General features: G+C 36.2%; 2 protein-coding genes across 6 annotated transcripts; both read right to left on the reverse strand.

Annotated features, from left to right (window-relative positions):
* Positions 1-1,708: 1,708 nt before the first annotated feature.
* LOC111376989 lies at positions 1,709-3,949 on the reverse strand. Its single transcript, XM_023000005.1, has 5 exons — positions 3,715-3,949; positions 3,513-3,634; positions 3,353-3,443; positions 2,561-2,939; positions 1,709-2,288 (listed from the first exon to the last, which is right to left on the reverse strand). The coding sequence occupies exons 1-5, from the start codon at positions 3,947-3,949 to the stop codon at positions 1,709-1,711; spliced, it is 1,407 nt and encodes a 468-aa protein (XP_022855773.1).
* A 1,296-nt stretch (positions 3,950-5,245) lies between these two features.
* LOC111376983 (ATP-dependent RNA helicase-like protein DB10) lies at positions 5,246-12,704 on the reverse strand. Of its 5 annotated transcripts, none has more exons than XM_022999997.1 (9): positions 12,444-12,704; positions 11,320-11,656; positions 10,412-10,552; positions 9,770-9,838; positions 8,894-9,163; positions 7,306-7,659; positions 6,883-7,160; positions 6,103-6,450; positions 5,246-6,023 (listed from the first exon to the last, which is right to left on the reverse strand). In XM_022999997.1, the coding sequence occupies exons 1-9, from the start codon at positions 12,548-12,550 to the stop codon at positions 5,528-5,530; spliced, it is 2,400 nt and encodes a 799-aa protein (XP_022855765.1). In that variant the 5' UTR covers positions 12,551-12,704; the 3' UTR covers positions 5,246-5,527. The 5 variants fall into 5 exon arrangements, with proteins under 5 accessions (XP_022855765.1, XP_022855766.1, XP_022855768.1 ...); XM_022999998.1 differs by having other exon boundaries at positions 11,320-11,721; positions 12,444-12,702; XM_023000000.1 differs by having other exon boundaries at positions 11,320-11,648; positions 12,444-12,574.
* Positions 12,705-13,150: the final 446 nt, after the last annotated feature.

Raw genomic sequence — 13,150 nt, forward strand, 5'->3', positions numbered from 1 at the left:
AGTCATCACGGCGTAGAAGAAGTCACTTGGGAAAAAGAAGAAGAAGCCAAAGACAAGTATCCAACACTATTCGCCCAATCAGAAGGTAAATTTCGAGTACGAAATTTTAATTAAGGTGTGGGGGATGTAGAACCCCAAATAATTCTAGACACCTTAGTGGCACTAAGACATGAATATTGGATGACTAAAGTATACTTCAGATTTTTAATCTCATTTGAGACCCATTTTCGACATAGGAAACATTCGATTTGGAAAATGATATCTAAATAAAAGTTGTATCTCTTTGAGTTAGCTTTCCAACGCACTTTGAATTACCTCAATCGGATATCAGGAGAAGAAGTTATGATAGAAACACTGAAGGCTGTGCAGTGTCAATCGGACTACAACCGGTCGACCAAAGCTGCCTGAAATGAAAATTCTCATTTTTCTCTAGAATTTAAATATTTATTTTCATCAATTATTTTCTTAAAGGGCCACCCACGTTTTTGGCAATAAAAACCCCACTAAATTGAAGTATTTAACCTCAAACTTAAATGGCACCCATGTTTTCTTACTTAAATGAAATTTGACCATTCATTTGCTTTAAGTTATGGGATATTTACCTATAAATAGAGACCTCATTTCACTCATTTTTCTCACACCAAAAGCAAGAGCTTTTACATACTAAAGAAAGTTTTCAAGAGAGAAAAAGAGAGGGAGGAAAACTATTTTTCCTATAAGTTTAAGAAGTGTTTTCAAGCATCAATTCTCAACAGTATTCAAACATCCAAGGAGTGCATTTCTTTCAATGTTCAAGTTTCATCGAAGTTTTCAATCCAAGTTTTCAAAGTTTCAAAAGCATCAATCAATGTAGGTAGAAGTGCAATGTGTTTAATCGTGTTAAGTTATAAGTTTCGATTTATGTTAATGTTTATATGTCAAATGGTACTCCGGTACCGCATATCCCTCTATGTTAATGGTTGTATGTTAAATGGTACTCCGGTACGGCATACCCCTCTATGTTGAAGAAATGTTCGTATGTCAAATGGTGCCCTCGGGAACGGCATACCCTTTCATGTCAAATGGTGCCTTCGGGTACGACATGTATGAAAAGTTGTAAAGTTAATGTTTTAAAATGTATAGCTTGATCACGAATGCACCTATGACACCTATTGAGTTTTTCAACTCACGGGTTTAATCCCATCTCTACAGATTGAAGGAACTCTACCTCGGGCATGGATGGAGGAGAAGATGGACAGTGATGCAACGAGCCCATGAAAATCCGGTGAATAAGTGATTTGAATTTCTTTTTATGAAATGTTTTCCAATGTTATTTCTTTAAAGTTTTGAATAATGCAGAATGCGAGAACAAGTTATGTTTTCTTCAAATAAATTACATTTTGTTGTTTTGAAAAATGATTCAGTGTTTTTGTTTAAAGTATTCGAAGTATTGTTATTTAAATTATTATCTGAAGATGTAAGCTTCCGCTAAAACGTATACACTTGTTACTAAACCACCGGTTAAGCTAAATAAAGTAAGTAGCGTTCCGGTCCACTAGAGGTCGGGGCGTTACAAAAAGCTTTGTGTCCCGGTGACAATTTTTTGTATGAAAGAGTTGCTTCAAGTGGAGAATAAGGGACCTTCTGCACTTTGAATTTTTGAAGTTGGGTGGATAAGTTGGCCTGTTGACATACAAAGTTCTATAAATATGTAGGAGTTTTTCTAACTCTAGTGGACCGTCTGGGAAGTGAGGACTTGTAGTATTGGATGGTGAGGTTGTTTTTCTAGATCATTCAAAAGATTCTCTTGGCCTAATTCTAACTCATTTATGAGGCTTGTGTGACTTGGTTTTCCTGCTGATGAACTTTCACTGATTGGTGATAGACTTTGAGCATTTAATGGTATACTGCTGTTGTTGTAAAGTTGGTCAAATTTTGAAATTTGAGGATCAAGAAACTGAGGCTGATTTGTGGTTGGTGTTAGAACAAAGGAAAAATTGGGAGGATCAGATATGGAACTAGTGCTGGACAAATTACTGCCTTTGCAAGAGAAGATGTTTTCATAGAGTGTTACATTTCTTGAGACAAAAGTCTTTTTAGTCTCCAAGTTAAGCAAATTATAGCCTTTCATACTAAAGGGGTATCCCAAAAATATGAATTTTCTGGCTCTTGGATCAAATTTATACCTATTTTGAGTTAAGGTTGTGGCACAGGCTAAACACCCAAAAACCTTAAGATGGGAATAATTCGATTTTGTGTTGAGAAGAAGTTTAAAAGGTGTTTTGTAGTTTATGAGCAGTGATGGAGTTCTGTTTATGAGGTAAACCGTAGTCAAGACACAATCATTCCAATATTTCATAAAGATCCCATTTTGAAATCTCAAAGCTTTTGCTACATTAAGGATATGCTGGTGTTTTCTTTCTACAAAGAATTTTGTTGTGGAGGTTCCACACAAGAGGTTTGATGCACAATTCCTTTCTCAAGGTAAAAGTTTTTCGTGTTAAATTCACCTCTATTATCAGTTCTAATTGTTTTGATTTTGGTCCCATATTGATTTTCAATCATATTACAAAATCCTTACAAAGCATCACTGGCATCAAATTTGTATTTCAAAGTATAAACCCAGGTACATTTGCTGTAATCTTCTACTATGGTCAAAAAATATCTTGAACCATCATAAGCTACCTCATTACATGGTCCCCAAATATCGGAATGGACTAAATCAAAACGTTTTTCTAATTTATGTTGACTAATAGGGAAAGGAAGCTTGTGCATTTTGGCTAAGGGGCAAATCATGCAAGGCTGGGTACTTTGTGTGTATGTGGGAATCTGGTGACTATCTAGAAAGCTAAGAGTAGTGTATGAAGGGTGTCCTAATCTATAGTGCAAGAGATCAAATTCTTCAACTTGAATGATAGCTGCTACGGTAGTTTTGATGTTGTTTAAGGTGTCAATGAAAGCTGAAGGTGAAAAATTTGTTTGTTACAGATGATACAAGCCATGTCTCACCTCACTCATTCCAATCGTTCTCCAAGTCAAAAGGTTTTGGAAAAAACAGTTTTGAGATAGAAAAATCAGACAACAGATTAAAGTAATGGCTAGCTTTCTAGCTGAAATCAGGTTGAAGGAAAAAGTTCGAACACATAGTACATCATGTAGATTAAATTGTTTGAAATTCTTACTGTGCCTATGTGTGTAACAGCAACATTGTTGCCATTATGGAGTGTAATAGTGCGGGACACTTGTTATGTGATGCTAGTTTACAGGGAGGCTTCACAAATCATATGATCCATGGTACCTGAGTCTATAATCTAAGGAGTGTCTATTGGAGTTTTGGCTTTTGATGCATAAATAGATAGGCACAGAGATATACCAGAAATAGAAGGCATTTGAGCCTCAGTGGTGTAAGGTGTAATGGTAGAGTGAACGTGATTTGCCAAATGTGTTGGTGGCGAGATATTTTGCTTGTTGAGAAGAGCCACAAGCTGAGCTTACTGTTCCTATGTAATAGGAGACTGAGCATTGCTAGAAACCTCAGTATGCACTTTCTCTTGGACAGGTATATTGGTGACCTGATTAGCAGAGGAACTAGGGGATTTGTTCTTATTGTACAATTTGTGCGCCAAGGGGTATCCATAGATTTTGTAGCACTTCTCTATGTTGTGGCCAAGAAGGTTCAATAAGTGCATATCGATTTGCTGGGATTGGCTTTAAGACACCTTTCAAATGAATGACCTGCAATTTTACAATGAGTGCAAAAGTATTTAGTGTTTCTTCGAGTAGTGTGTTGAATCCCCTTTCGAGCTCTCCTAACAATCATTGCCACAGATTCATTTGCAGAATAATCCAATGATATTTGTCTCCTCTTTTCCTCTTGCTGTATAATAGAATAGACTTCGTTAAGTTCAGGAAATGGCTTATTAAGCAGGATCTGAGCCTTGATATCCTTATAGGATTCATTGAGGTCCATGAGGAACCTCAGAACCAGTCCCTGTGCCGGTTGTCAACAATAGTGCGAAGTCCTCCACATGTGCAATTGGGTATTGGTTCGTAATTCATTAACTCGTCGAGAAGTGTCTTATATTTTGAAAAATAGACACACACAACATCTTGGTTCTGCATTAAAATGTAGATGGCCTGCTTTATTTCATAAACTCGTGGAGCATTTTGTTGAGCTAATCGATGCTCAAGTTCCAGCCAAAGTTGTCTAGTAGTATCTGCATAAAGTGTGCAAGATTTTACCTCAAAAGACATGATATTCTGGTGCCAAGCGATCACGAGTTCATTACAACGAAGCCAGTGCTCCATTAGAAAGCTATTGGGGTCTGTAGGTTTAGCCAAAGTTTCATCAATGAATCCAAATTAGTTTTTGATCCTGAGAGCCCTTTTTATAAACCTTGCCCAGGCATAGTAGTTGGTGTTGTCTAATATGTGGGTGACCAGTATTGTACCTGAACTATCATTCCCAACAATATAATATGGACTGTATGGATGAGTAGGATCATTAGGAATTTGCTGAGAATTTTCATTAGGAGTCTGATGAACAGATTGGGTCAGGATTTTCGGGTACAGCAAACTGGGTGTCTGTGCTTTGATTATCAGCCATATCTACCATGGCTCTAATACCACAACATAAAATGAAGAAAAAGAAATATGCAGAGAAAAATGACGAAATGTAGAATTCCTTCTTGTATCTTTTATATAATGAATCAATATTTAAAGGTATATATAGAAATGTGACTACTATATGATTATAAAAGAATTGGAGAGAGAGATCTGTTAGCATCGGAATATTCCACACACAAGTGGCTATATCTTTCTTCTTCTAGAATGCTTCCTCAGGCTGTTTACATGGCTTGTCCATGTCTGCTCATCCATGCGGCAATTCATTTTTCAACACTACTAAGCCCCTATTTGATAGGAATTAAAATCAGATTTTTATAGAAATTGATGAAATGAGATTGAAAAGCTTTGGGCCTTGTGAAATATATGGTTAAAATTCATTATTGAGTTGGGCTTACATTAAAATTTAGATTTTAATCCATACCTAACAAAGGCTAAGATTTCTGGACACCGATGGAATCCATCATGGATTTGAATTGACTGCATTTGTGGTGTTATATGTTTGATACAATGGTAGATTGGGTACAAGTGTTTTGGCTAATGCTTCCTTTGATTTGTTGATACAGAAGATTAGATAACCGCAAACACAGAAGAAAGAGAAGTCAAATATAAAAGTGCAATAAAAATGAAGAAACTAAAGATATGTAATCCTCCAAAGCATTCAACTTTCTTTCACAACCACGTAAACTTGTATTCAGTACTGCAGAAACTGTCCACAAACAAAATACCGTCCAGCATAAAAAGGTTTCCGAGACATGCAACCTCATAAGGGTTGAAAACTGACAAAAAAGGTCTGCAAGTTTTACTGAGACAACTATAAAACCCCCTCATCAGCAGCTAAAATGCCAATCATGTAATTCAGATACAAAAATACAGCACCCGAACAAAATGCACTTCCAGAAATGCCTCGAGTGTGAATGAACTGTTAATCATCCTGGGGTTTTTGGTCTTCTCCATCTACTGGAATCATAGGTCCCTCTTCTTCCTCTCCATGATTCGAACTTGGTCCATTAGCGAGTTCTTCAGTACCCTGATGTTGCCCTGGTGATCTTCCCGACATCTGCTTATCGTTGCCATCATGAGATCTTCCAAAAGTTTCCTTTCTGTTACCAGCAGATGGGGATCGTGATCTCTCCCGATGACTATGCGGAACAGATGTTCGAGCCTGTTCCATCATCATTTCATGGAAACTGCGATGGGTAGGGGCAATTGTATCAAACCTCTCCGCGCTACGGCTACGGCTACGGCTACGGGCTCTGCCCAGGTTCTCACCCCAGCTGGAATTCTTGTTCGGGCTTCTGCTTCGACTGCAACGTGTACTTGTGTTGCTCCTATTAGCCATCATACTTTCATGGAAGCTCTTAGAATTATTGAGAACAGGTGCATCCCCATCATGCGCATCATGGGATCCGTAACCATATCTATAGTCACATACACACAAAAGTGAGTAGCGATTCTAATAACCTAAAAATATGAAGGAAAAAAAAATAAAAAATTTACCTATCTTGCTGGTCATGATCATAACCATAGCTACCACCCCTTCCCCCATCTCTTCCACCATAGCCAGAGTCACAGCGTCCACCACGACCTCCATCCCGACCACTAGAACCTGAACCCCACTGGCGTCTTGTTCCCCCAAAACCACCACCACGTGAAGCCATGTCACGAATTTCAACAGGGACCTGTTGATTTGCTACTTCCAAAATTTTGACAAGATCCAATGCATGCTTTGCATCCTGGTCAGAGAAGAAAGTATAAGCCAAACCTGTGGCACCTGCACGTCCGGTTCTTCCAATTCTATGAACATAGTCTTCTATTCCCGTAGGAAAGTCATAATTTATCACCACCCTGTGAAAAGAGAAGAACACAAGACCAATCACACAACAACTCTTTAGAGTGCTACAAATCACACACCAGATTGTCCACTATTTCAACAGAATTACATAAGCTCAATAACAATGAGGACACAGAGACTGTAAAAGCTTTTACACTATGAATGGGAAGAAAGTAGATTCACTTTATGAAGGGAGATGCAAATTGAGACTAACCTCACCCAATTATAGGAAAAAAAACAGCTGATAAATATAGATGTGCACTCACAAATACACCACATAGGTAAAAGTAAAACTCATAACAAGGTGAAAACACAACCATATATGAGATTATTTAGTTCCTCCCAAATGAGAAATGATTCATAATTATCTAAAAATTTAAGTTTTTAACTAAAGATATGGGTATACTTCACAATATTCACAAAACCAATTTGTTACCCCCACCAACCTGATGTCTTTAATGTCCAGGCCACGGGCTGCAACATCAGTAGCTACAAGCACTGGGGTCCTTCCTGTGCGAAATTGACTCAAAACATGATCCCTCTCACTCTGAGATTTGTCTCCATGAATAGCATCGGCTCCAAATTGATGATTTAGGTTGCCTGCAAGTTGATCGCACATTCTCTTTGTAGAACAGAAAATTATTATCTTTGATCCAGGTTCTTGAGATCTCAATATCTGTTCCAGCCGCCTACGCTTCTCCATTGGTGACAAAACTTCAACATTCTTTGCATATATAACAAACTCTTAGAGTCAAAAATTCAATGTGAAAACAGGGATGCAATAACAAGATGTATGAAAATTGATTCCTTTTTTTCCTGTAATAGGTAATAAAGTAGATAAAGGAGACAGGAAATTATAAAAGATGCACCTGTGTTATGGCCTTGTTTGCAACAAGCTCATCAACATTTCCAATGTTAACCTGAACAGGACGGACTAGAAGATCAGAAGCAATTTTGCGCACCTCCTTAGGCCATGTTGCTGTGTACATAAGGGTTTGCCTACGAGTAGGTACATTCTTCACAATCTTCCTTATCTGGGGTTCAAACCCCATGTCCAGCATCCGGTCTGCCTCATCTAATACCAAGTATGAAATTTGATGGAGGCTAATTCTTCCCATCTCCAAAATATCATTCAACCGACCGGGAGTAGCTATGACAACATCTATAAGACCTCTGTCTAGCTCTTTCAACTGTGGACCTTTTGGTGCACCTCCATACAAACACTTCATTACACAACACCAAAACTAAAATCAGCACCAAATTCAGATAACATTGGCAAAAGGAACACAAGCAGATATAGGCCAATTTTATTATTATTATTATTATTATTATTATTATTATTATTATTATTATTATTATTATTATTTTGGGGAGGAGGTTCTATTCTTTGGCGATTTTGGATTAGTAAAGATTTATCAAATAGGCCAAGTAGGAAAACAAAATTAAACTGTTCTTCGGCCTTGTGAACCCAAGAACACTGGAACTTACAAAAGGAGAAAAGAGAAAGAAGAATATGCAGCCCACCTAAACTCCCATAGGCATCCCACCTAAGGTTTGAACTGCATCAAGAGTACTCAAAGCAAAGCATTATTAATGGAAATTTCTAAAAATTATACCTCTCATCAATAATTGGAAGCATTAGATTATATATTGACTTTTCTAAATTTTTATTTGAAAACTACATCAGTTACCTACAAAACTAGCAAAAAATAAATAAATAAATAAAATAAAAAACATGTATTTACCAAAGTAAAATAGATCCTATTCAGAAATTCAGTAGTGCATAATAGTAGCTAGTGGGTATTGACCCAAATGAAAAATTTCGCCAGAAATGATTATATCTTGATATTTATGGAAAGAATGGGCATGACACTATGATGTTCCAGCATGATATAAATTTGAGAACTACATGGCAAGCATGCATGAGTATATATAACCTTTAATTGCTAAGCATGTAGCTCACATAATTCATGCATTGTGTGTCTATTTTGTAGGTCAGAGCAGAGCCTTCAACAAAATCTCAGATGGTGGTGTACATGAATGACGTGTGGGAGATATCAACCAAATGAGATTTTATTTTGTAGGGCAAGCGTTGGAAGGTTCTTCTATTCTTTAGTGATTTAGGATCATTTAACACAACTCTGGAAAGGCCCCAAAAAAATGGAAAAAAAAAAAAAAAAAAAAAAAAAAGGAACTTGGAGTTGTTGTAGAATGGATTCGGACACTATGGATTCAATTAACTTCTTTCACTTTTGAGCCATACAACATCTAAAAAACATTATTTATTCCATCAGAATATGATCAGACCAACATATCCAAGATAATTTGCAAACCAAGAAAAACAAAGAAATAGTATTACAACTCCAAAACTGCAAGGTTACAGAAGTAGACACAAATAGAAGCATCTTTGTTATTATAACAATATACATTAAATCCAAACAATTATTAAATCCATACCGTGCAAGATATCTTCGACGATTTTCCAAACTTCACAGCTTCATCTTGTATCTGAGTTGCCAATTCCCTGGTTGGCGACAATACCAGAACTGTTGGACCTAATTTAGGATTATTACGCCGTTGCTTTAGATGAATAAAACCAGGAATCAAATAACCCAGAGTTTTCCCAGAGCCTGTCTTGGCTATGGCTACTATATCGCGACCTTGCAGAGCAATTGGCCAAGATTGTGCCTGTATTGGAGTAGGGGCAGAAAATCCAGCTTGATATACCTGGAAAACAAAAAAATAAAGAAAGCCGCAACGCCTGTAAGTTGAGGTACTCTCTTCAAGATTTGTGATTGGTTTCATTTGGGCCTATGGGAGTGGCCAATGCAAGAACAAGTATCATCCCCCACTGTAAACACTAAAAAGCCACTGCTTGCTGGTGCAAGCTAGTAGAAGGACGTTTCTTTTTCTGTTCAGAGCAAGAGGCAGGGTGAAACAACTACCAACAAAGTCCCAGTCACAAATTTGTATGATTCAGACAGCCCTTCACAAAATTGGTCACTAAATAAGGGCACTCCAAATGCATCGAGCCCCCATTTGATGGCGGCACAGTGTACGACATTTGGCTCCTCCCTGGAGCAAATATCGCACCTGAGACAAAACATTGGGATAAAAAAAAAAAAAAAAAAAAAAAAAAAAAAAAAAAAAAAAAAAAAAATTGGGAAAAAAAAAAAAAAAAAAGAAAGAAAGAAAGAAAGAAAAGAAATTGAGTATGAAGACATCCAGCAGTAAATCAATGTTGCAAAAAATTTAATTCATCCACAGTTCAGACTTACAAAGGCTTCTAGCCGTCAAAGAAAAGAACTGCAAATATACAAATTATGCAGATACCTCCTTTAGAATCTCCGTGGGCAAACCAGTGGCTTCAAATGAGATAAAGGGTTGGGGAACATTATCTCCCTAGACAAAGTACAGATGAGCAGTTATCATTTATGTAAATATGATTGAAGTAACAAATAAAGAATGAGTAGGTATAGAAAAAAAAGAGTATATATGCAGAATCCAAAATGGAAGTTTGGGGGAAGGAGTGATCATAACCAAGTATTGACATCAAAATAACTACAACACAAACTTTAATTGGTATTAAACTATCTATCACTTTTCAACACTTCAAATTGAATCATAGTTAATAAGCAGTAGAAAAATCAAGCATGCAAGACCATGGATAACATTTATAAACAGCCAAGGGTGAACACACACACACACACACACACACACACACAAAAGAAAATTTACACTGCTCATTACTTAAAATTCTAAATGTTTTAGTAGAATCCTTTGCGAGTAATAAAAAATGTTGGCAATAGGATGGACAAGCTCGTGCTGAGGGAAGTCATCCAAGGCTCAGGTTGATTATATAAACTGAAAAGAAAAATGATCTTCCAGTGGAAGCAGGCTCTTCAAATAAGACAAAAATCAATGAATCAGAAATATACCTGGAATAATAAATACACAGATGATATAGATGCTTACGATTACGGATATTTCATGCTGACGACAATACACCTCAGGAGACAAACCACTTGGTGCACCTTTGGAAGCAGATGATCCATGTTCAGTAACCATTTTTACATTTCGATCATCATGTGAACCATCCAATCTGCTAATATTTGTCTAGGTCAAATGAAGAAAAAATTGCTGTGTTAATGAAAAAGAACAAACACCAAAACTGACTCATAGAGAAACAGTAACTTCATGAGCCAAAAAAAAAAATGCAGCCCGTTGGTAGTTATTCACCTGGTCACCTAAATAAGTACATATTCAATTTAGACCATGGGCCTGTTCGGTAGTGACTTTAAAAATTGATTTTTTGACCGTTAGTTGAAAAGCGGAGGCTACCTGTGAGAGAAGATGTCAAAAATTACGACTGTAATAGTGAAATAACGGTTAAAAAATTAATTTTTTTTGGTGAAAAATCACTCCCAAACAAGGCCATTACCCATATGAAGTCACATACATATATTCTTGGTTGTTTAGTTGACACGTTGCATATTAACGTAGATAACAATAATTGTCACTCCAACTAAATTATATTGCCAAATATATGTTGCAATAGACAGCAAATCAAAATCAAGCAATAATTTTGAAATTAATAGATGTACACAGAGAGAGAGAGAGAGAGAGAGAGGCTAGAGCGATCGTGAAACAGAGATTCTAATAGTATCGACAAATATTTGTTATACAATAGTCGGCTCAATATGCTAGTCAGCAAATGATAAAAAGTAGACCCAACATAGAAATGTATAATAGGTTAGTGAAGCAAGACAATAAATCGTGGATGTCATTTCTACTTAAGATAAGATGGGTCCAGATATGTTTCCAGTAATTTTATTACAAGTGACATTGGAAGCAAAGAACTTATGAGAGAGCCATTTAAACACCTGATAACTTCCTGCTCCAGAAGCAAGCTTCATTGATCCACCATTGTCACTGCTGCTATAATGATCACCATCATTGTCACTATGACATCCGGGAGAGGACTTTTGAACCGATAAACTCAAAGAGTTGTAAGGTGGACCGGAGCTTGCTTGCAATGAGGCAGCGGGCCTTTCATATTGGGTAACATTGGTCTCTGGATTCCAGAAATAAAGATATCCAGTCTTTCCATCAACCAAGGCTCTCCAAGGTTTTGGGAGGCTGGGGTCATCTGGTGCATAACGTACACCAGTAGAAGAGGCAGTTGCAGTAGCCGCCATATAAATGCTTTTCTCTAGATATCCTTAGTAATAAAAGACAAACTAACAGTACCAAATATATATCATAAAAGCTGGCACACGAATCGTCTAAAGCACAGAAACATAAATCATTAATCATAAGTCAGTTGGCCAGTAATGCTAATTAGATATTACAGGCAAGATATTTACCCCCAAAAATTGAATAGGATAGAAAATTCATTACTTGAAATTGAGTGAGTTTAATAACACAGCACTAGAAAACGCAATGAAATCATTTGCTGTACAGTATAATAGGAAAAAAAAATCCAAATTATTACAATGTGGCTGAAAATTTTGAAAATGCAAGTGCCACAGACACGTGATTTGGCATAAACCATTATCATGAAACTAATTTTGAAAAATCATCATGGCATTGAAAAAGCTAAACACCTTTAAATGATGGATATAAAAATTGATTTAGTATTTATAAAAGGACAAATGTGGAGAAACGCATGCTTGCTTGCAAGATATAAGCAATCACAAATTCCAGATTAGAACAGCATTCGTCGAAAAAATTAAAATTCTTTTGGATAAGTACATTTCAACTCAAAATTATGCAAAAAAAATTACAAACATAGATAAAATTAGAATTTAAATGGGGTTTAGAAAAGGCATAAAAATTTTGCATACACGATTGACCAAAAATAAAAATAAAAAAATCCTAATTTTAAAACCTTATATTGTTTTGCAGCGACTCATAAATAAAACATCACATTCACATCTGGAAAAAAATAAAAATGGAAAAACATAAAAACCATCAAAATGAAAAACAGACAGAGAACGATCAATACCTTACGACGTCGGTTTGAGAACTCAAAGGAAAGTACACAAATGCTCCACTCCCCACTGAACTTCTCTCTCTATAAATAACTATGCACCTGTATCGGTGTATGTACATGCAGAGGAAGTGTGTGTATCAGAGCGCATGTAGAGAGAGAGTGAGAGAGAGAGCGCCACGCTTCGTTAAACGAGAAGAACATAGAAAATGGAGAGAGCATAGCTGGAGATATTATTTACAGCACCCAAACAAAATAGGGAGGCCCTCGAATTAATTGACCTGTCTAATGGCAATTATGGTTTTGGTACTGACTAATGAAAACTTTGAAACTGATGGCTTAAACTATAGTGATTTTTTTTTTTAAAATATGTAATTAAAAATTAGAAAAAAAACAATTATAAGTTTGAAGAAAATATGGCTCAAACAGGGATTGAATTTCTCTAGTAAAAATAATAGAAAATTATATAACTACAAAGGTTTGATTATACTTTTCAAAGTTAATAAACTTGTGGATTTCTTTCAAAAATCAGGTGGTCATATTTTATGACCTCTGTTAAAATTTGTGGCTCAATAATTTAATTAGTGAATATAACACACAATTTAATATTATAGTCACGTAATATTCACAAAAAACATAAAGCCGTGGTCACAAAATATTATTTGTAGATCACAATTACGTATTTAGTTACAAATTACACAAAGTCAAGTTTACAAATTATC

Source organism: Olea europaea, unplaced genomic scaffold (assembly GCF_002742605.1).
Source record: "Olea europaea var. sylvestris unplaced genomic scaffold, O_europaea_v1 scaffold1591, whole genome shotgun sequence".
NCBI lineage: Eukaryota > Viridiplantae > Streptophyta > Magnoliopsida > Lamiales > Oleaceae > Olea > Olea europaea.